The sequence below is a fragment of the Conger conger genome, chromosome 2 (genome assembly GCF_963514075.1).
Source record: "Conger conger chromosome 2, fConCon1.1, whole genome shotgun sequence".
In the NCBI taxonomy this organism is placed as follows: domain Eukaryota; kingdom Metazoa; phylum Chordata; class Actinopteri; order Anguilliformes; family Congridae; genus Conger; species Conger conger.
Window position 1 is genome coordinate 3,318,516 of NC_083761.1, and position 22,203 is coordinate 3,340,718.

Genomic DNA, 22,203 nt, shown 5'->3' on the forward strand with positions numbered 1-22,203 from the left:
TTTTTATTAAGTCCATGTTCCAGATTTGTGTCGCATCTGGCTTTTTTCTCAGCGCAGTTATAAACGCAGTAATCCTGCTTTGTGGAACAGGACCCAGTTATCCGGCTAACTCAGCAATCCTCGCTATACCCCTCCCTCACCCTGGGTTAAATGTTAAACCCTTGAAATTTGGCCATTCAAACTTCAAAACTTCCAAATTTAAGTAAAACTTCAGCAGCAAAGTACCTACTGTATATACCTACTGTAGATCAGTGATCATCAAATCTGGACCTTGAATTTGTGCTTCTGATTAGGGCTAGACTGCCTTCACACCCAGGTAAAGGGAGGGTGGAAAAACAGCAGTTCTTGGACCTTGAGGACCGAGATTTGATGATCCCTGCTGTAGATGTTCTTCCTTTCGTGGCTAGCTTGCTAGTATAAGCAGAGAGCTCATTATAATCAGCTCCTCTTCTACAAATTAAAGAACAATTTAGGGTGGAGGAGCCATCGAAAAAGTGATGTTCGTAATCTAGGATAAAATGTTTAAAACAACGGGGTGTCTAAACCCCCTGGGTCAGCTAAAATCAGTCTGAAGAGAGCAGCTATCATTTTCATCTGCCGAGCCCTTTGCCCAGTCCAAATATCCCCTTTCACTTAATTAAAAAACAGCCTGTGGCTGATAGTAGTCATTAAAATATTCTCTTTCCTGTTCATGTCCAGACAGGCAGAACAGACCCGCACCTCCGAGAACCTGAGCGTGAACTATCATTTTATCCACATGCAGTTTTAAAAATAACTGAAACCCTTATTCCAGTGAAACTGTCACTACTAAACGGGAAATGACAGGAAGAGAGTGAATTTGAGAGATCAGGATAAAATGTTTTTTTTAACAAGATATCTTTCCGTGTGCTGAGAAACCAGTGTAGATTAACAGTATTCTTTTGAGAAAAACAGCCATTCTGTTTTTTGATGTACAATACAATACTTTTTTTTATTCCGGGAATGCATATTTCCCCCTGAACAGCATCATTAAAAATGTTAAAATACAAATAGTTACACTTTATCCACTTTCACAAAACAAAAAAAAGAAATAAACACCATTTTTATGTATTCCTTTATCAGGTAGGCAGAGCACAAACAGAACATTTCAAACACTTGCAGATTTTCACATTCAAATGGCACAAACACCAACAGACAGGAACGTCCAGCAGAACCAATACCTATCGCCAATACTGTTTTTTTTGTTTTGCTTTTGGAGCGACTGTTTTCACAATGCAATACTGTCCCACCGAACATTTTGAGACCGGTTAGACGTCTAATCAATGTCGGTCACAAAAGTTGATATGACATTGATTAGCGGGGGCAGAAATGAAAGTTTTGTTGACGTTAGTCAATGAGGAAAGTGCCTGTGTCATGACTCGACGTCAATCATCCTTGTAGCCACGACGGGTGACAGGGCAACATTCGGACATCTTGTCAGGATCCCCTGTGTAAACTTGGTACTCCATATACGACACAATGGTGTTCCTCAACCATAGAGAGCTACAGGCTTGTTGTCACTTTAAATTCCACAACCAGTTGAGACCAAAGAAACCAGGTGAGGTGAGTTAACACGGTAGCGATCAACTGCTTCAGTCGATCAATTAAGCAGTTGAGTAACAATTATAACTGGCCTGAGGATCTCATGGACACTGTGCATTGTCCAACTCCAGGACCAGGAATTAGGACCACTACAGAAGATGGAGGTCAAACCTCATCTTTGCAGTGACAGAAACCGCTTCTTCCTCGTACAAAGGTCAAAGGTCACAAGGTCCAGAACCAGGAGCGAGGCCCACTGTGTCCAGAACCACATCACAGTCCACGGCCGCAGAGCTACGGTCAACCCCGCTCATCTCCGGGTGAAGGAAAATGTCGCCGTCCTCAAAAACAAAGATCACCAGGCCCAAAAAGAGCTCTGACAGAGGTCAGAGGGCGAAAGTTGGGGAGTTTGGGCGGGGGGGGGGACAAGATCCAACCGCAGGCGTATGCAGTCCACCTCCTCGGTGATCTTTGCAGTGACAGAAACCGCCAGAACCAGGAGTGAGGACCACTGTGTCCAGAACTACATCACAGTCTACGGCCGCAGACCTACGGTCAACCCCCCCTCATCTCCGGGTGAAGGAAAATGGCGTCCTCCTCAAAGACAAAGGACAAAGGGCGAGAGGTCCAGAACCAGGAGCGAGGACCACTGTGTCCAGGACTACATCACAGTCTACCGCCACAGTTTGGGGGGGGGGGGGGGGTCCAGTCCACCTCCTCGGCGATCTTTGCAGTGACAGAAACCGCCGAGAGGAGGTCCAGAACCAGGAGCGAGGACGAGGCCCTAGCGCAGGCGTATGCAGTCCACCTCCTCGGTGATCTTTGCAGTGACAGAAACCGCCGAGAGGAGGTCCAGAACCAGGAGCGAGGACCACTGTGTCCAGAACCACATCACGGTCTACGGCCGCAGTTTTGGGCGGGGGGGGGGGGGGGACGGGACGAGGACGAGGCCCTAGCGCAGGCGTATGCAGTCCGCCTCCTCGGTGACGCGCACGGAGGAGGTGCGGGCCTCGGCCTCCTCGGCGGCCTTCCCCGGCGGCGCGTAGCTGGAGCGCCAGCGCAGCAGCACGATCTTCCGCAGGTGCTTGACGGTGTTGTTCTTCACGCTGACGAAGCACAGCGTGTTGATGACGCTGTTGCCCATGGCGATGCACTCCACGATGTAGAAGGCCACCAGCGCGTGCCGCCGGCGTGAGATCACCGTGGGGTGGAAGTCGCGCAGGATGGCGAAGCCGTAGTACGGCGCCCAGCACAGGATGTAGGCGGTGAGGATGCCGATCAGCACCATCACCGTCCGCCGCCGGCACCGCAGACGCTTCCGGATCTGCTCCGTCTGGAAGCCCGGCACGCTCTTGAACCAGAGCTCGCGGGAGATGCGCGCGTAGCACAGCGCCATGGCGACCACGGGGCCCACGAACTCCACGCCGAAGACGAACAGGAAGTAGGTGCGGTAGTACAGCTGCTGGTCCACGGGCCAGATCTGCGCGCAGAAGGTCTTGCTGCGCGTGGCGCCGTGCGGGTACGCCGTCTCCGAGGCGAAGTAGGCCGACGGGATGGAGATCAGCGCCGGCACGACCCACACGCCCGTGATCAGGCAGTAGGCCGTCTGGTACTTCATGCGCGGCCGCAGGGGGTGGACTATCGCCATGTACCTGAGGGGGAGAGGGGGGAGAGGGGGGAGACCGTCATCTCAGTACAGGGGGGATTGTTAAAGAAAATGCTGTCATGTTTTCAAAATCACACAAAAACCTGTTGTTAAAAAAATGTTTTACAATTATTTGATTATTGATGCTTCAAGCTAGGTAGCTACATATATATGGTTACACAGTAAAATGTCCATTACGTTACAGTTATTTAGCTGATGCTTTTTATCCAAAGTGACTTGCAGTTGATTAGATGACTTAGCAGGGGCAAATCCCCACTGGAGCAATGTGGGGTTAAGGGCCCAACCGCTGACCTTATTGTGGCTACTTTGGGGCTTGAACCAACAACCTACCAGGTCAAGCACCTTAGCCACTAGGCTAGGGGCTGCCCCATAATGTGTCCGGTTCCAGTGTTAATTAAACTCTTCACAGATTTTAACACGAGCCCAGTAGGCACTATTATGCACTGTACTCTCTAACAGTTGAGTTTCCCTTTGAAGAGGCTCTTTTTTTTTTTTGAATGCTTTTCTTCAAAAGTCTCAGACGGTGTTCTCGAACTCCCGTTGCTTTCAATTGCCAGGTGTAATTGTTACATCAGCACCACTCGAGTGCTCAGGTCAGAACACTCTTGTCACATATTTCGTGATCTCGCACCTTAAAGGGTTAACGTTTTACTGGACAATTTCACTGTGCCCGAGTCAGCCATGTTCTGTAACGACAGGCGAGCACACCGATATAAACACAAATGCGATGCACATTATTTTTGAGAAACAGAAAGTAGTTCAGAGAGCGTCTCCCCAATCGATTGAAAAGGCATTCCTCGGTGAAATACTGACAGATGAAATTGTTTCCCTCGGACAAAGACACATGTTTGAATTACAAAGTGTGTAAACCAAGATCATAACCAATTTTATTCACAATACCCCGAAGACTCGAACAGCCTTAACGCAATAGCAAATAGTCTCAACAATATATTTTTATCAACAAGAGAATTGCTCTGCCCCCTAACAACAGTGACAGCCACTTAAAAACTAGAATGTTTATTGATTTTGTAGTCCTTTAAAGACGGACTAAAGAATGGATAAACGTTGTCATAAAACTCCATCATGCTCGGATGAACTGAAAGGGATTTCATGGAAACAAAAGATCAAATGGTTTAATGGAAAGAAAAAAAAAAACAGCTATGAAATGCAACATTCAATTATTTTTTGAAAAGCTCCTCAGATAAACCCATTTTCAAACGCTGATGTAGTTTCTTACACTGCGTCTTTCATCTTGATTTATTATTATTATTATTATTTATTTTTTTATTATTATTATTTTTTTTTACAAACATTCCATGCCTGGGGGGGGGCGCTGTGTTTGCTGTTTTTTTTTTTTTAGCTAATTGCCTATTTTGGCTAATTGGCTATTTCCATCAACACTGGTTCACTCGTAGCTCAGCCCACATGTAAGAAAAATTCCTACAAGAACAGAACAACCTGTTGAAATTCAGGGATTGCAACTCTGTTTGGGGCGAAAAAATAATACCCAGCATACACAACCACTGAGCTAGAGAAGCGTTGACGTTGTATGCGTTAATAAACAACGGCCCGGTCATGTGACTTCCAGGCAGGGGGTTTCATATACCGTGTCTCGATGGTCCTGAGGCTGCAATCTGACCAGGTAGCAGAAACGGGAGAGAGATTCAGCAGGCGAGTCGCGCATTTAAATTATTTTACATAAATAACCGCCGTTCATCATGCCCTTTATCGCCTAAGATTTAAATGTTTAAAAAGAACCCGTAGTGAACGCTGGATCTGACGGGTGGAGATAATTATGAGTAAAGAAAAAAAAACAAACAATGGAAACAATCTAAGCGCAAACTCTTTTTTTTAAAAATCGTGAATACAATTATAAGCGGCTTAAAGGTGACTATCTCGTATTCCCATAGGGGCAGGGCAAGGCTATTTCTGGTTGTTATGCCCACTTCTGGCCTTAATGACTTAATTAACCCTGACATTTACACAATATGACATTTCAGCTACATTTGTTGATAAGCTAGTCAGATATTCTTGTTCTTGATGGGCTTTCTATTAAACGTTTTTCTGTAATATAATTTTCGAGTGAACTATTGTTGGTTTAAAAGGTCCAATTAGCTAATTCAGCTATGATAATCGGTGGAAACAAAAACCTGCCTGGACACTGGCCCTCCAGGACGGGAATGTACCTTCCCGGGGATACCGAGAGGCAGACAGCTACAAAGCAATTGGTGTAAATAATCTGAAGCATTTTACTAAATCAAAAGGCAGAATTGAGAACTTAACAGCTATACGCTCTTGGCAATATTGTTAACTGCCAAGCTGTGCTCGAGGTCTCGAACCCCTCTGACGTATGTACGCTGTAAAACTGTCAAGCGCGTGAAGGAAGCGGGATCTTATCGCTCTTTCAACAGTGTTGTTAAATGAGCTGTCTTGTGTTTCGACGCAAAGGGCATACTGGCAAAGAGTTAGCTCGCTGTCAAACACATGGTTGTTAACGTAAATCTGAACATGATTTCGAGTTTGCCTCGTATGAATGCTACAGCTAAGGCGCGATCAACAGTTATTTGTTTCCTGTTGGGTTATTGCCAATGACATTTTACTGCCAATAAAATGCATAGCTTTGGGTCTAGTTGCCTGTACACCATAAACTATTTATACTTATGGGCAGAGCATTTCCAGCATGGACTTTCTTATCACAATACTGTCTGTCACATTGAATTTGAAAGCTCTTTAGCGAAACAGGCAAGACATACATAGATCACCTTAATGCGTAGGCACATTTAGCATTAGAATGCACAGTATATGTAAATCAAATGCCGGGATGACAGATCCAACAGCATGGGTGCAGTATATTTTGCCCAAGTCAAAGTGTTGTGAAATGGGTGTTTGTTGTGGCTGTGGCTCATCACGTTGGGCTTTGCTCCAGTGTGTGGATGGGCTTTGCTGTGTGATATCGAATCCAGACGCTGCCAGGTCTTGTTGAGGTTGGCTATATCGGTCAGCCATGATGACTGCATCTTATTTCTCAGCAGCAACCAGACCTGGGTTCTAATACTATTTTTTAATTTATTATTATTATTATTATTATTCAAATACTTTTCTGTGCTCTATTGATCTTGCCTGGCACATTTGAGCCTGCAAGGAGGAGCATGGTTTACACTTTTGGGATCATTTTATTTGCTCTAATACACCGGGCAAGCTTGGTCAATGCAGAAATGTGTTTGAATCTAAAAGACAAAAATACTACCTCTGTCTGGGTGACTGCGTTTTAAAAAGTCTCTTGATCTCAGATCGTATCTACTCCCATGTTGGTAGACAATATTAAATGAATAAATCAAAAAGCAAACATTCTATTCTTGATAACTATCTGATGCACAAAACGCTTTAAACCTCAAACTGTTACCTCAGTTCAATTGCTTTGGTTTCAAATGCTTGTCTGGTGTATTGCAATCTATGAAATACTGTCCCAACAGTGCAAGCCCCACCTGCTGCTTCTCCTGATTGGCTCAGCCGCACCAGGCACAATCAATCGAGCGCAGAAACGTATTTGAATCAAAAACAATTTGTAACCCAAATATGTGACCCAGGTCTGCTTTTACTCACAGGGTAATCAACCTCTCACCGTTGGGTGCCCTTTCTAAATAAGCCCCGAGAAGGCTCTGTTATAAGGCAGGATGTTTTGGAAATTCTGTTGTGGAGCTGTTTTCCTTCCTGTCTACTTTGTGTGGACGTGCCAATATGCTCAGGGCTGCTGTCTGAAAGGTTGGGCAAGCCCCAACGTCAAATTATCATCAATTGTGGCTTTCTTATTTCCACGACATTTTCATTACAGAGAGTGTTTCGTTGTGGGCTGTGAGAGTGTGTTTTTGGGACGGATTGAGAACTGTTTCGGGGCTCTTGTTGCTCTTATTCGCTGTTTGCAGCGTAGCGTTGCAGTTGTACATTTTGTTATAAAATACGCTCAACAAAGAACAAATACGATCAACAAGGGCAGAGGATCCAAAGCAAGTTGTTTATCTATTCCAAAAAAGGCAAACTCGCCATCACTTCACCAGTTACAAGAGGAACAAAAATAGAATTTAAAAAAACAAGTTGAGTGTTGTTGGCTGCTGGGTGGGCTGCCCTGTTAAGGCACTGACTGTGGCAGTGCTGTGGCCAGTAGCCTTTGTAGGTTGGCATATATTTCATGACATATTTAGCCTTGGCCCTGTAATTGCCCACAATGCCGGCGGGAGGTCTGCTTTTAGCTGCAGATGTCTGCTTCTAAACACAGCAACCACCCCCCAGGCAGCCTCTCGACAAGATACACATCTCAGTATCTCTGTGAGTTAAACTGGTAAAAAGTGGTGGATTCACAGCATGCGTTGTGAAGGATAGCGTGTGTTTGTTCACACCCTTCTGAACTGACAGAGGAGGTTGCAGCAAAGAACATAGCCACACAAGAACCAGCCATTCTATGTTTGGAGACAATATGGGTACTTAAATAGAAAAAAAAAGAAGAAATAAGGTTGAGCACAAGAATGAAAAATGCGTCTGGTTGCCCGCTGCTGTTCCAACAGCCAATTTGAAGAGAAACAATATCCATGAACTTCCATACACTTCCATACACACATAAAGAATTGCTTTTAATCTGTAGCAGATCGGTGTATGAGTGAGTGTGACTACCGATCTCTGCGTGTATATCCCACGGAGTGATATGATTGGACAAACGCTGACGCCATTATCGGGAAAGCTAGAAGCTGATATCCGGAAAGCCTTGGGACACCCACCTGTCAACGGCGATAGCCAGCAGCGCATTGGTGGACACGTACAGCGACACCGTCCTGAGGTAGTTTATGGAGGCGCAGAGCACCAGCCCGTGGTCCCAGGACAGCTGCTTCACCACGTAGTAATCCACCAGGAAAGGGCAGCACACGATGGCCACCAGGAAGTCCGAGATGGCCAGGTTGGCGATGAGCAGGTTGGTCAGGTTCCGCAGTTTCTTGTAGCGCGCCAGCGTGGCGATGAACAGGAAGTTGCCCACGCCGCACACAAGGATGATGCCGATGAGCACCACGCCGATCACGATGGTGGCCACGAAAAAGGCGCGGTCCTGCGTGGTGTCGGGCAGGTCGTCCGGCGACACCTCGTAGTCCACGTCGTAGCTGGCCAAGAAATGGTCCGGGACGCTCCCGGTGAGGAGGTCCTGGCCCGTCGTACATGCCAAGCTACTGCTGTTGGAGTCATCCATGACTTGCCCCTTTTTCCAACGTCCTTCAATTATATTAACACTTTTATATATGTTTTAATTTAGTACATAAAGATTTCTGTAGACACGGATCACCAGGCATTGGTGGTGTTTTGATTGAGGTAGAGTCCCTCTTTGCGCATCATGCTCTTCGCTGTGAAATAGGAACAGAATCCACGCCTGCAACGGAAACGTACAAACTTTTACGAGTGTGAACAAGCAGGGAAACGTGCATGGAATCTGGTGACGCGCATTGTAGTGAATGCGCAATAAATAATGCTTAATTAACCTGATCTTATCCATGCGATGCGTGCACAAGTATTACCAAAACTATACCATGTATACAGAACATGTATATACATCAGATATACAAATTGATTTGAATGCAAACAAATGCGCCATCCATTCTATAATTTAGTCGTTAAGTGAATTCAAGCTTTCTGTGGCACACATCCAAAACGTACAGCGCATACACATACGATTGATGAACCTTGAATTTATATCAGTGCAATAAGATGCTCATAATCTTAAGCATCATACTCGGTATTCCAAAGAGGTTTGTTTCACTCAAATCTTGGTTGAATAAAATATTCATCGTGTTTTCTCAAATGGAACAGAATAGTTCCATCTCAATTCTTACTCGGAACCATTGTCGTTAAAATGGTTATTCTGGAATATTACGCGCGCAATAAAGAGAGTATCTCTACATCTTGGAGACGCTAAAATGTAAATAAATGCTACATTTTAATTGATGTTTATTCACGCTTCCTTGATAATATACATAGCGTACTTATAATTTACCTTTAGCTTTTAAAGTTCAGTCGGCTTAAATTCATGAAGCAGTTCCTCATTTAACAGATGTAGACAAAACTGAACTATGTACGTAGAACATGCACTGTTAAAGGTAAAACAACCGTCAACACAAGTCAATGACGCAGCAACAACCAATTGAGCCACACTACTACTGAGAAACTAGTTACATTTGTAATAGTAACATGTATTATTGTATGTATTAAACCCAACGTGATATGTTGCAAAAAAAAAGAAGAAGAAAAAACGCAATAATAAAGCTATTCGGCTGGGCTGTTGATCAGATTAAACTCACTTTCTATGCACATGCCATTTTGGTAAAAAATAAACAAATACATTGGATGTTTGGAAGATAGGTAGCCTACTATAAAGTGCAGCCTATACTGCGTTTCGAAAGGGAAAGGAAATCCTTGTAAAATAATATAACACTTACCTATAACAATTTTCCTTAATTTTATTGGACATGACTTTTTCCCCAGCAAACTTCGAAGAAGGCGGAAAAAACGGTATAAAAAAAAAAAAACCTGAGCTACTGTTCTGTGGAGCGACCGCTTACCCGTACCCTACGCTACTTATAGTCGAAGGTGAATTACAGGTCTTCAGGAGAAAACGGTCTGTTGGACCTCGGCTGCTCTCTCGGCGTTTCGCTTTCTTTCTCTCCCTCTAGTGGCTAAGGCACGCCGAGGAAGTGGAAATGCTAATTTATTCAAGCGTCTTGTCTGTTCGGCACGGGGGATGCAGCGGTTGCGACTCGGCTATAGGTCGCGTGAATGGGCAAGGAGGGACGCGTTGCTGTCAGGAAGCTAACAAGCTGATCATTCACCCATCTTCCCTTAGTTACAGGGAAAGCGTGAATTGAATGCGCATTAAGAATGAAATGAGAGAAACAGTTAAGATCGAGTCTCTGTCCAATAAGTTACGCTGTCTCCGTAGGTGAGTTATATACTTGAGGTGTTTTCAGCAGGTGACTGAAGTTATTTGCGTGTATTTTCTGTTGTTTGTCACATACAATGCGTGGAACAAGATCAATTGGAAGAAAAGAAAAAAACACTGTCAAGTGGACTGGTGACGTGATTAGGATACTGAACATGTTAGGCAATCAATACTGGGGAACAAATGCCGGTTGGCACAAACGCTGAAAGCAACAGAATAAAAATATATATTAACAAACGCCGAAAAGAATCGGTCATCTTGACGAGATGTCAGACCGCGATCTTTACTCAATGTGGTCATTACAAATCCCATGTCAATATCGAAGGCAAGGGGGTGGTAATGTCGATATACTGTAGCCTACTGGCAACATTCCCAGTGGCGTTTTGTTAATCAGTTTATGGGCAATCATTGCGTATTGTGGCAATCATTGCGTTCCCGGGGCCGCTTTCTTGTCCAGGTTGTTAACATTAAAGGGAAATTCGTTTTAAGCTGACATTTGTGGCCACAGAAACGTACAATGAAAGGGAAATAAGGTTAAAACGTGTCTAGAAAATATAACAAGTGAGAAACCTGTTGCCTACACTGAAATACTTGTTTAAATGTTAATTTAAATGTAAACTTTGCATTATGCTTATTTGTGTAGGTAACTACAGCGTGTAGCTATGAATCCCTGGGAGTCCCTGAATTCCATTCGAATTAATGAACTGTTGAAAAACAGATCGCAATCGAGCCGAAAAGCGGGTATTTTTAGAATGTCCCGTTACAGGTGCTTATTGGATAGTGACGAACTGCTTCGTGACGGAATCGACACCTGAAGTGACGTCGAGTCGACGTCCTTTCGCGGACAAACTGGATTTTATGACGACAGTCTTCAACCACATCATATTCACTCTTAGAAAACGGGGTTCTGAAAGGGTTCTTTGGCTTGATTGCATAGGGGAAGCCTTTTAGTTCTGTACGGAACCCTCTGCCATAGGTGTGAAGTGTGAAAACTCCCAAACAAAGAACCATTATGGTTTGCCCGAAAAATAACCCTTTAACTGGATAGGGTTCTTCTACGGAATCACTTGGTTCCTATTGGTATATGTGTTGGATACGTGTTTGGAGAATGAAGGTCTCATTTCACAAAAAGAGAAGCCTACCCTCTCAAACATATTTATTAAAGACAACGCTACATGTCTTAAAACACACGCACACGCATACGCACACACACACACACACACACACACACACACACAGCTCCATGTCTAGTTACGGACAAAACAGTCTGCATTAAAAAAAGTCTCCCTTTGTAACAGAAATGAATCCCATCTTTAATTGTTTATAATTACGAATGACGTGTTGGGTAATTAGCACCATGAATAAAATAAATAAATAAATAAATAAACTTTTCTCAAAATCAAAGAACAAGCCCGGTTGGCCGGCAAGGAGTGCCTGGTTAGTATATCTCAAACATATTATATTATATCCTATTATATCATATCATATTGCATTATATTATATTGTGCCGTACACGCTTATAAAAATAAGTTTCCCATCAGTATGTGATTCCATAGAGGAACCCCATCAAGAGCCCTAAAAGGTTCTTTGTCTGCGAGCTTTTATACTTCACACCTTTCATAGAGGGTTCCATACGTAACTAAGAAGGGATCCTCTAAGGAATCTATTCCATTCAGAACCATTTTTTTTTCTTTCTGTGTGGATTATAACCGGTCACTTGATTTTCACAGACTGAAACATTACACTGAACATAATTTGAGTTCAACTCGTTGAGTTATCCTGTTGAAAAACAAATCGCAATCGAGCCGAAAAGCGGGTATTTTTAGAATGTCCCGCTATTGGATGCTTATTGGATGGTGACGAACTGCTTCGTGACGGATTCGACACCTGAAGTGATGTCGAGTCGACGTCCTTTCGCGGACAAACTGGATTTAAAACGAGAGCGCTATCGATCTTTTTTTAAGCTGACACGTTCTCTTCGCGGGTGCTTGTTAATCAGGCAGCCTCCAACACTGTTGAAGTGGCTCTTTGAGCGCGCAGTTTCGAGCTGTTTCCAGCCGCTCCCTCTCTCACTGACAGTTAACTCCCACGATGCATCGCGACTATTTGGGACGGTTGGTTGGCCGGGATCAGGCTCTGCCCATCGCAGCAAGGGAACGCTGGCAAAACCGAATGTGAAAATGTGGTAAACTGTTATACTAGCTAGGTCCAGCTTCAAATTACCAGCGACTAGCTGTCTCAGCACATAACTTGAGCTGGTCAAACATTCTTCAATAAGGAGCTGGTCCGAACCGGTCAACCAATTACCAGGCTGAAATGCGTTTTAAGAGCGGTCTCTGGTATCTTCACTTCACGCCGGTGATAAAGTGAGATTGCAGAGCAGCGGGGTTTTATTTCAGAGTGCGTGGGCTTCTTCATCACTTAGCCAGTGATGGAGAGGAATGAGTTGAAAGCCATATATGCGCTCTCTCCCTGTAAGCTGTAATACTCCACTAACCCACGCCCCGTGTTTGAATAGATGTGACATCACTTGTTCCGAAGGAGAGCGCGGTACATGCTTGTTTGCGCGCGGGAACAAGTTGTCATTCGTAGGTAGTGAAATTACCCAACCAATCATCCGTCTGGTTCATTGTTAAGAAGCGAGGACACGCTGGGTGGTTTCTCAGAACTCCTCGGGTGGTGTTTCACCTTGCAGCAGGGCAATGAGTACCAAGCACACTGCCAAAGCAACCAGTGAGGTTTTCATCAGCGCCAAAAAGCTGAATGTTCGCCCGAGTCGGAATGAATATGTTTCACTTGCTGAAGACAAGTACCTCTCCTTCTCTGTTGTATCCTCTCCTCTTCAGCTGCAGTTTCACCACTGGCAAGGTTAACACAGAGAGCTGACCATGTTAACACATGGGCTGTGTCACTGATATTTGGGAACTTTTTTGTGAATGTTTTAGAATGTTTATTGGCGGGGGCAATTATTATTATTTTTTTTAACTGCCCCAATACTTATGGACTGCACTGTATATTCTGTTCTCATCTGTCCTCTGGAAGAACATTTCCCCCCATCCTCAGTAATGTGTATGTTTCTTGTTCTCATCTGAGATTTGAGAACCTGTTCATGTTTTTTTGTCGCCTCCAGCCCCATTTCAGGCATCATTACCAAAGTGATGTTCTCAGAGTAGACGAGATTGCGTACTGGTGGTTCAAATGTAAAACTCTGGAATCCCATTCTAGGCGATATGGTGACGAGGAAACTAAATCCCACAAGAGACCTGTGTGTAAAATGAGGATTCGACTGCTTTTTAATCGCAAGAATCACTCTCATCAACGATGAATTAGGAATTAGGTTTTGGTTATCGGATGCGTGTCTGGCGGAAGTTTGCTGAAGTTTCCGCTTGTCAGTTGATCTGCACCGAAGCAGCCCGCGCCATGCGCTTCAGAGACGATCGATGTGGAAATGTGACGTTCCGGGGTGAACTCGCCGAGACGCTGCGACGAGCCCTGTCATTTTGAGATACTGCGCCAGGACGCGCATTGTTCGTAACCCCTGCGGTAGCCGATCGATTTTCGGCTCGGGCCAAGCGCGGAGGCTAGAGACGGGGAGGGAGGAGGCAAACAGCCGCAGAAGAAGAATAAAAAACGGCCGCAATAAAAGGCAGCCGCTGCATTGTGCCGCGTCGGCATCTTCGCCCCGCGCGGGCGCGTGAACGATCGCCCCACGCGCGGTGACATCCGCATGACGTGTGGCTCCGGCGCTCAGCGTTCTGGTCGCACACCTCATCTACGAACGACCCATAAAAGCGGTCCTCGCATGACGAATGAAATCTATCTCAAGGAGAGACCCGATGGTTTCTACTCCCGAGGGTGAAGAGGAAGAGTAATATGTGACTGCATGAGCTGAAAATCGAGACTGCGTAATAAATCATGCGTGCAGCCCATAGCCTAGTGCAGTGCGGTAACCAACCCTGGAGGTCTACCGTTCTGTAGGTTTTCACTCCAACCCTAACAAAGCACACCTCACTCAACAGCTAGAGCAGGGCTGCCCAACCCTCATCCTGGAGATCTACCATCCTGCGGGTTTTCACTCCAACCCTAACAAAGCACACCTCACTCAACAGCTAGAGCAGGGCTGCCCAACCCTCATCCTGGAGATCGACCATCCTGCGGGTTTTCACTCCAACCCTAACAAAGCACACCACATTCAACAGCTAGAGCAGGGCTGCCCAACCCTGTTCCTGGAGATCTACCATCCTGCAGGCTTTCACTCCAACCCTAACAAAGCACACCACATTCAACAGCTAGAGCAGGGCTGCCCAACCCTCATCCTGGAGATCTACCATTCTGTTGGTTTTCACTCCAACCCCAACAAAGCACACTTCATTCAAGAGCTAGAGATCTCATTGAGCTGCTAATTAGTTGTCAGGCGTGCCAACTCATGGTTGAATTGACAACCTACAGGATGGTAGATCTCCAGGACCAGGGTTGGTGACCCCTGGCCTAGTGGCTAAGGTACATGGCTGGGACCCGAAAGGTTGGTGGTTCAAGCCCCGGTGCAGCCATGATAAGATCCGCACAGCTGTTTGGCCCTTGAGCAAAGCCCCTTAACCCCACGTCGGTACAATGATTAAGAAAATTCTCAGTTTGCTCCGCCAAATGTGAATTGCCCCTCTACAATTGTTCGAAATTATTTGGAATTTTCTTCCTAGACGGCAACATGGAAGATAAATTATGACCTTTCTCATTATCCATAATCAGAAAATAGAAAATGAAGGCCTTTTTTTTCTTGCCGGAGATAGAAACTCTGATCTTGCGTTGACTGCAGATCTGAATGTGATTTGAATGTCCTTGCTCCTTCGAACCTCGGTTTGAGGCCACGCCAGTTACAGACGTGGCGTATGCGTGGCAGACGGGGAGAGGTGGATCCAGAGGTCGATCCTTTCTATGTCGTGCATACCAAAATACTTCCAAAAATGGATGCGCCCGCGTTTCCTTGCTTAAGAATAGTTTGGGAGCCTCCTAAATTCTAGCTTCTCGCTCTTAGAAGGAACATTTAACGGGTCAGAATATCCTTAAAGATGGCGGACGTCGATCAATTCCCGGGTCAGGCAAACAACAAGGAGATAGGAGATGAAAAATAAGCGATTGGAAAGAACTCCTCGTTTTCATTCTTCCCCTCTAATCGGGGGCCAATTGCACCCTGGGACACCAGGAGGGTGGTTTCACAGACACAGATTGACCGTAGTCCTGCACTAAAATCGGTTTTGTATGGTGAATCTCCATTCAAAATCGAATTTGGTATAGGACTAGGCTTAATCTGTGTCTGTGAAACTGGCCCCAGGTTGAGTTAAATCTCGAGAAAATCAATTGCATTAAAATGATCAATTAACTCTCAGGTAAAAAGGAAAAACAGCAGCACCATTTTCCTCCCGGGCCAGATTTCTGTGTCTCTCCTATTTGGCATTTGTCTGTTTCCACAGCAACTGTTTTCCCTCGTAAATAACAGCCAATAAAAGAAGGATTTCACATTTAAGGGTTTTAAATGGACAGTCGACTGATAAAAACTGTCTTTTCATTCTATCAGGGTAAAATATGTAGGCAGTTATATTGGAGGCCTGGTGGGACACGGACAGATCCTTCTCTTTGACATTATCAGTTAGCCGTTATGTGGTTATTGAGAGTGGCAGTTGTTTTGATAGATTTGCAGCCATATCTGTGACTAAGCGTTCCTCTAAAATAGTTCCTCGCCTTTTGACAGCATGAGCTATCACCTATGTTTATGTATGTGAGAACGTTTCTCTCCCTGTCTGTTCGCAGAACCTTACACAAACAGGCTTATTTTGTGGACTATCAGCTTGGCCCGGGTTTCCGATCATTGTTGACGTTGGGGAAAGTTCGGCAGCTTAACGCAAAGCCGCGGTGTCTGCGATCTCTCAAAGACAACCTCATCCTGATGCTTTTCTTAAAGTCTTTCAAACTTTAATTCATTAAAGACATTGATATTTTACGCATTTTAGCCAATGACACACACATACACACAAGTGAACAGGTGAAAAGTTGGGGAATTGTCCCAGTGTTCAGGTGACAAATCTTGGCTACACTTTTAAAGAAGTTCAACTTAAAATAGTGTCCACGCAGCATTAAAATATTTGCTTAAATGTACTTGAACAAAATGTTGTACTTCTAAATATAAGACTCAAATACTTATAGAGACTGACTTGTGTTTTTGGCAGTGTATTATTCATAATAGAGTACAATATCAGGTGAACTATAATATCTCCTCATGTGCTCCTCTGCACTGTATGAAAGATGATGATTCCCTGGTAACCAGCCAGCTAATCATCCCCTGATTTAATTGAATACAAAATATTATCTCCCTCTCCACCTCAGCTGGTGTGTGGTGAGCGTTCTGGCACAAAATGGCTGCCGTTGCATCACCCAGGTGGGTGCTGCACATCGGTGGTGGTTGAGGCGAGTTTCCTCCTCGTCACTGTAAAGCGCTTTGAGTCCCTGGCTGGTGGGAAAAGTTGTGTCTAAAATGTAAAGGAAATAATTCAGGCTTCTTCTTGTTTTCTTTTCAAACTTTAGCTGCAGAGTTTGGTTCGGAAGTCAGGTAAAAGTTGTGGGTAAAACTCAGACATCCCGGCGGAACCTCCCGGAAAGGGCCCCAGGAGACAGGTCTCGCGGGAGAAAACAGACAGAACATTTCTTTTTTTAAAGATATTTTTTAGGCCTTTTTTTATTGGAAAGTATAGCATAGAGAGACAGGAAGAATGGGAGCGAGAGAGAGAGGGGAAGGCATGCGACAAATGTCAGACGGTCGGATTCGAACCGCCGACGTCGCGGCTCACAATGAGCATGCGGTCAGGGCTCTACAGGCTGCGCCACCGAGACACCCCAGGCAGAACGTTTCTGACAAACACGATGGTCCCGACCCAGCGGGAGGAGCAGGCAGAGTGAGGATTCATTCACACCTCATTACTTGTACATCTCAGTCAATAGAAAAACACCTGGCTCATCTCTCTCTCCTTCTCTGCCTCTTTCTCTCTATTTTTTGTCTTTCTTTCTGTCTCTCTCTATCTCTGTCTCTTTCTCTCTATTTTTTGTCTTTCTTTCTGTCTCTCTATCTCTTTCTCTCTCTATTTTTTCTCTCTCTCTCTCTCTCTCTCTCTCTCTCTCTCTCTCTCTCTCTCTCTGTTTCTCGGTCTTTCTGTCCCAGTTCTCCAGTGTGAGGCGTCTGAGGACAACTCTGTTTCCCCGGGTTTTTTTCTCTTTCTGTTAGTGCAATAAAACCGCATCGCGACAGCACATAAATCAAGTTAAAAGTTCCTTTATCCATCAGGATGAACCGTTAAAATGTGTGTTTTCCCTGGCGTGCGTTTCCAGACTTGTACTTGTGCGTCTACACAAGTACAAATAAGCAGCGACTGAGGTCAGAGGTCAGGACACCACCAGACCTGGGTTAAAATAGTCAAAGTTTTGGATTAATTTATCGATCTTGCCCAGTGAGTTTGAGCCTGTGCGGAAGAGCAGGTGAGTAGGGTTTATACTTTCTGGATCATTTCACTTATTCTAATACACCAGGCAAGCTTAGTCAAATGCAGAAAAACATTTGAATCCAAAATAATATATTAAATAATTGCAAGTTAAATCCCTTAAGATGTTTTAAAAGTTGAAGCTGACAAATGTACACTCACTGAGCACTTTATTAGGTAGACCTGTACACCAGCTTGTTAATGCAAATATTTAATCAGCCAATCATGTGGCAGCAACTGAATGCATAAAGGCACGGTTCAGTTGTCTTTCAGACCAAATGTCAGAATGGGGGAAAAATGTGATCTAAGTGACTTTGACCGTGGGATGATTGTTGGTGCCAGACAGGGTGGCATCTGAGTATCTCCTGTGATCACGCACCATAGTATCGAGTTTGCAGAGAAAACATCCAGTGAGCAGCACTTCTGTGGGCCAAAACGCTTTGTTAATGAGAGAGGTCAGAGGAGAAGGGCCAGACTGGTCAAAGCTGACAGGAAGGTGACAGTAACGCAAGTAACCACACATTACAACAGCGGTATGCAGAAGAGCATCTCTGAACACACAACGTGTCAAACCTCTCAGTGGATAGGCTACAGCAGCAGAAGAAAAGATAAGTCTCATAAATAGCTAATAGAGTGCTCACTGAGTGTATCTGTGACTGATCCAAAGCTTGAAGACTTCCATAATTTAATTCTGTTCAGATATAAGATGTCATTGATTGTAATTATTGATAATAATTCTGGTTGGAAAGAATTGCCTGTTGGCATTGTCAATAAGATCTTTACTCCCCTTAGTTGAGTTACTCCCCTTAGTTGAATTCTGGGTCAACAAGTTCATTCATTCCTTATCTTAACCCACTTATCCTGAACAGGGTCGTAGGGGGGCTGGAGCCTATCCCAGCATACATTGGGCGAAAGGCAGGAATACACCTTGGACAGGTCGCCAGTCCATCGCAGGGCACACACACACCATTCACTCACACACTCATACCCACGGGCAATTTAGACTCTCCAATCAGCCTAACCTGCATGTTTTTGGACTGTGGGAGAAAACCGGAGTACCCAGAGGAAACCCACGCAAACACGGGGAGAACATGCAAACTCCGCACAGAGAGGCCCTGGCCGACCGGGATTCGAACCAAGGACTTCCTTGCTGTGAGGCGGCAGTGCTACCCACTGCACCATCCAAGCCGCCAGTCAACAAGTTACAAGCACAAATTACAATCAGGAAAAAAATGAAGTGAAATGAGCGTGAACAATTGTCTGTACAAATGAACAGGGAAGGAGTGCCGTTTAGATTGACGTTTCAGAGTAAAGTGCCGCCCAGTAATCAAAGAGAATAGGCCTCCACTTTATCTTTCAATAGCAGACACAATTTATCATCACTTAGTCATTATGCGATTTTTTTCCGTCTTTCTATTTAATCAATAGCAGAGAAGAAAACACTGAAAGGAAGAAAATGCCCCCTCCAAGTGAAGGTCTTAAAATAATCTGCTTTGTATTTTCATGCTAACTGGGGACTGGCCGCAAGGATGGTTGCGGAAACCAAATCAAACCAAAACTCTTGCAGCGCAGTGCACACAACATGTACCTTCACGTAAAAAGCTAATTATGGTCCCTGTATCTTCTCATAAAAAGCTAATTATGCACCCTTTCCACGAACGGAGCCAGTGTCCTCAATTCACTCCATCCTGGAAGCTGTATTTAAGTCCATTAATATCCCAGAAATATCCATTAAAATGCACTAACAAACTGAATAAATGTGGCCATTCTCTGGCAACCAATTAATTACACTGAACCTGAAGTCAGCGGAATGCAAGCACTTGCGTTTCATTATATTTAATCAAGACCACATCCTTCAGCAGTATTTTACATTAATTAGGCTGGGGGGGGGGTTCACTGTGTTATGACATGGAAGTTAAGTCACTCCAGGAAGTGCAGAACCATTAGCACAACAAGCACCTTTTCAATGCAGCATTCGTGCTAATAAATAGAGTAACATATGCACACACACACATGCGCGCACACACATACCCACAAGCACACACACACACACACACACACACACATGTGCATGCACAGAAATACATACACACACATACAAGCACACATACGCACACACACGCACACACACACACACACACATACACACGCACACACTCACAGCCCTCTACCTTCCGTTTGCTCCTTTTACGTTTTTTTCTTTGACAAACTGTCATTACATGTACCATAATAATTATAATTATAATTATAAATAACAATTGGTTATTTAGCTGAAGCTTTTATCCAAAGGGACTCACAGTTGATGAGACAAAGCAATCCTCCCCTGGAGCAATGTGGGGTTAAGGGCCTTTCTTGGGGGCCCAACAGCTGTGGAGATCTTATCAGGGCTTCAACGGGAATTGAACCACCAACCTTCTGGGCCTCAGTCATGTACCTTAGCCACTAGGCTACAGGCACATAATGGTTCAGGAGTGTGCTTGCAACTTTGATTGGATTCCCAATTGGGCCATTGTAGCCTTCAGTAGGGCAGGGTACTTACTGTGGCCGTGAATCGCTTCAATCAATGTGGATGCCACTGGATAAACCCAAATGTGTGGTTCAGTGCAATAGTGGTCCATTTAAAAATAAAGGGACTTGTGTACCCTGAGTGAAATCGAGTCAGATAAAAATGTTTCTGCCTTTCTCCCTCCCAATGAACACAGACCTCGCAGAAGCTTGTCATATCTCACGCATTGCGTGCAGCAAACCCTGCTTCAGAGCTGTGTTCAGATCCTGTTATATATATTGCAATGTGGGCCTGCGGGATGTTACATTAACCGGACCACAGACTGCCCAAACAGGCTGAGTGGTTTCCAAACCAACATGCCAGACTGGACAAAATGTCCTTCAAAAATAAATAAAAAGCTATTTTATATTAAACCAAAATGCTTTATTCTTTTTACAATTTCAAGGAGAGGGCGTATTGTAATGTATCATTTCTTTGGTCCCAAAAAATAGGCACCTGCTGACATGGGTTAATGAGAAATATATTCACCCTTTGAATATATTTAAAAAAACAAAACAATAAATAAGTCAGTGTTCCGGAACTCTGCTGCTTTCAGTTCAGTGACTGTGACATCAGCATTAGAATGTTCAGTTACCGGCATTCTAATCATAAATTTCTACGACGGTGATGAAAACAATACTGCAATTGAGAGCCCAATTAATGTTGGCATGCGCAACTTCACTGCGTATTTACATAATCTTGTGTGACAAGTGTTGAGGCAATGTTATTAAGTCATTGTTTTCCCTCAGAGTGTCACCATGCTGTCCGGTGCTGTGTAAATACTGTGCAGAAAAACTGAACAAGACACATTCTCCAAAACAAAGCTAACTAAAAGGAGAAGGAGAAGAATAGCGCAGAGACCGGCGCTTAAAATCGATACGTGGGTCTGCTAAATGCCACGTAACGTAACGTAATGTAATGGGTTCACCTTGCTGCTTGCTCATTACATCTCGAGTCGAACCTGCGGATTAGCAGTTGTTGGTTGATGTTGGTTGGGATCTTTGCTTTGTGACTTAGAGCGTAATGTTAGTGGAGAAATCTCATTGTGCACTGTTCGGCTGTTGGCACAAGCATCCCAGGGGTTACTCATTCACTTGGGAAGATGGGAGCTGTTCTGGGAATGAACTCGAAAAAAACGAGAATCTCCATCAATATTTCCGCCTTCCTCCTGGAGCCCCACATTGGCAACTGGGAACGCTATCTCAATCACGCTGTTGGCATGAAGAAACAAATTGGCTCAAGGTAAAGGTACAATAGGTAAGCTTTTGTGTTAAAGCATTGTTACAGGACCATTGTAAATCCCTTCCTATCATTGGAAAAGGCTCACTGACATGTTGACTCACCCTCTGCCTGCGTTTATAGTCCTTAAATTCGGGTTTTGAAATATGCAGTTGACGGCCCAGCACCAAAACATTGTATAATTGTACAATAATTCAAGCTCATTGGTTGAAAATTCTGGTTCTGGTTGCCACAGCCAATGGCGTTTCAAAGTCAGCGTGTTTACAGAGAAGGGGGTGGGATAAACAGTGCTGTGATTTGAAGGTTTTCGTTGCTGCCGTTCCTCTCTTGACTGTTAGAAGTCGAAAATGACCTACTGTACCATAAGGAAAACAAACAAAATCTAGAGCAACAGCAGCAACCCAACACCTGAAATACACTTGTCTTTTCTCCTCTTCTCCGGTCTCCACGGTGTTTCTCACCAGCTGTCTAACGATTGTCTAATCCACTCTTATCGGGGCACAACAGAGGCCCATTTTAAGTGTTTGTTTCACGCTCCGGGGAACATCAGACGCGGGAAAACATTACGCTGTCCTTCGGGTAAGTGCCGCGCTCATGGTAAGTGGTAATCATAATCAATTCATAATCTCCAATCATAATCAATTCCATTGAATTTGGAGCTGATGAGCGCGGATATTTTAGGGGAGTATTGTTTGATGATGCC

At 44.5% G+C, this 22,203-nt stretch overlaps 1 protein-coding gene across 1 annotated transcript; it reads right to left on the reverse strand.

Annotated features, from left to right (window-relative positions):
• Nucleotides 1-2,509: 2,509 nt before the first annotated feature.
• Nucleotides 2,510-9,829, reverse strand: LOC133122980 (prokineticin receptor 1-like). The gene is made up of 3 exons (XM_061233297.1): nucleotides 9,694-9,829; nucleotides 7,993-8,630; nucleotides 2,510-3,209 (listed from the first exon to the last, which is right to left on the reverse strand). The coding sequence occupies exons 2-3, from the start codon at nucleotides 8,451-8,453 to the stop codon at nucleotides 2,510-2,512; spliced, it is 1,161 nt and encodes a 386-aa protein (XP_061089281.1). The 5' UTR covers nucleotides 8,454-8,630; nucleotides 9,694-9,829.
• Between the last annotated feature and the right edge of the window lie 12,374 nt (nucleotides 9,830-22,203).

Excerpts from the sequence above, each read along its gene's own strand:
- LOC133122980 (XM_061233297.1), bottom strand. The coding sequence starts at position 8,453 with ATGGATGACTCCAACAGCAGTAGCTTGGCATGTACGACGGGCCAGGAC. Across the intron at positions 3,210-7,992 it reads CTGGCTATCGCCGTTGACAG|GTACATGGCGATAGTCCACC; the intron begins GTGGGTGTCCCA and ends TCTCCCCCTCAG.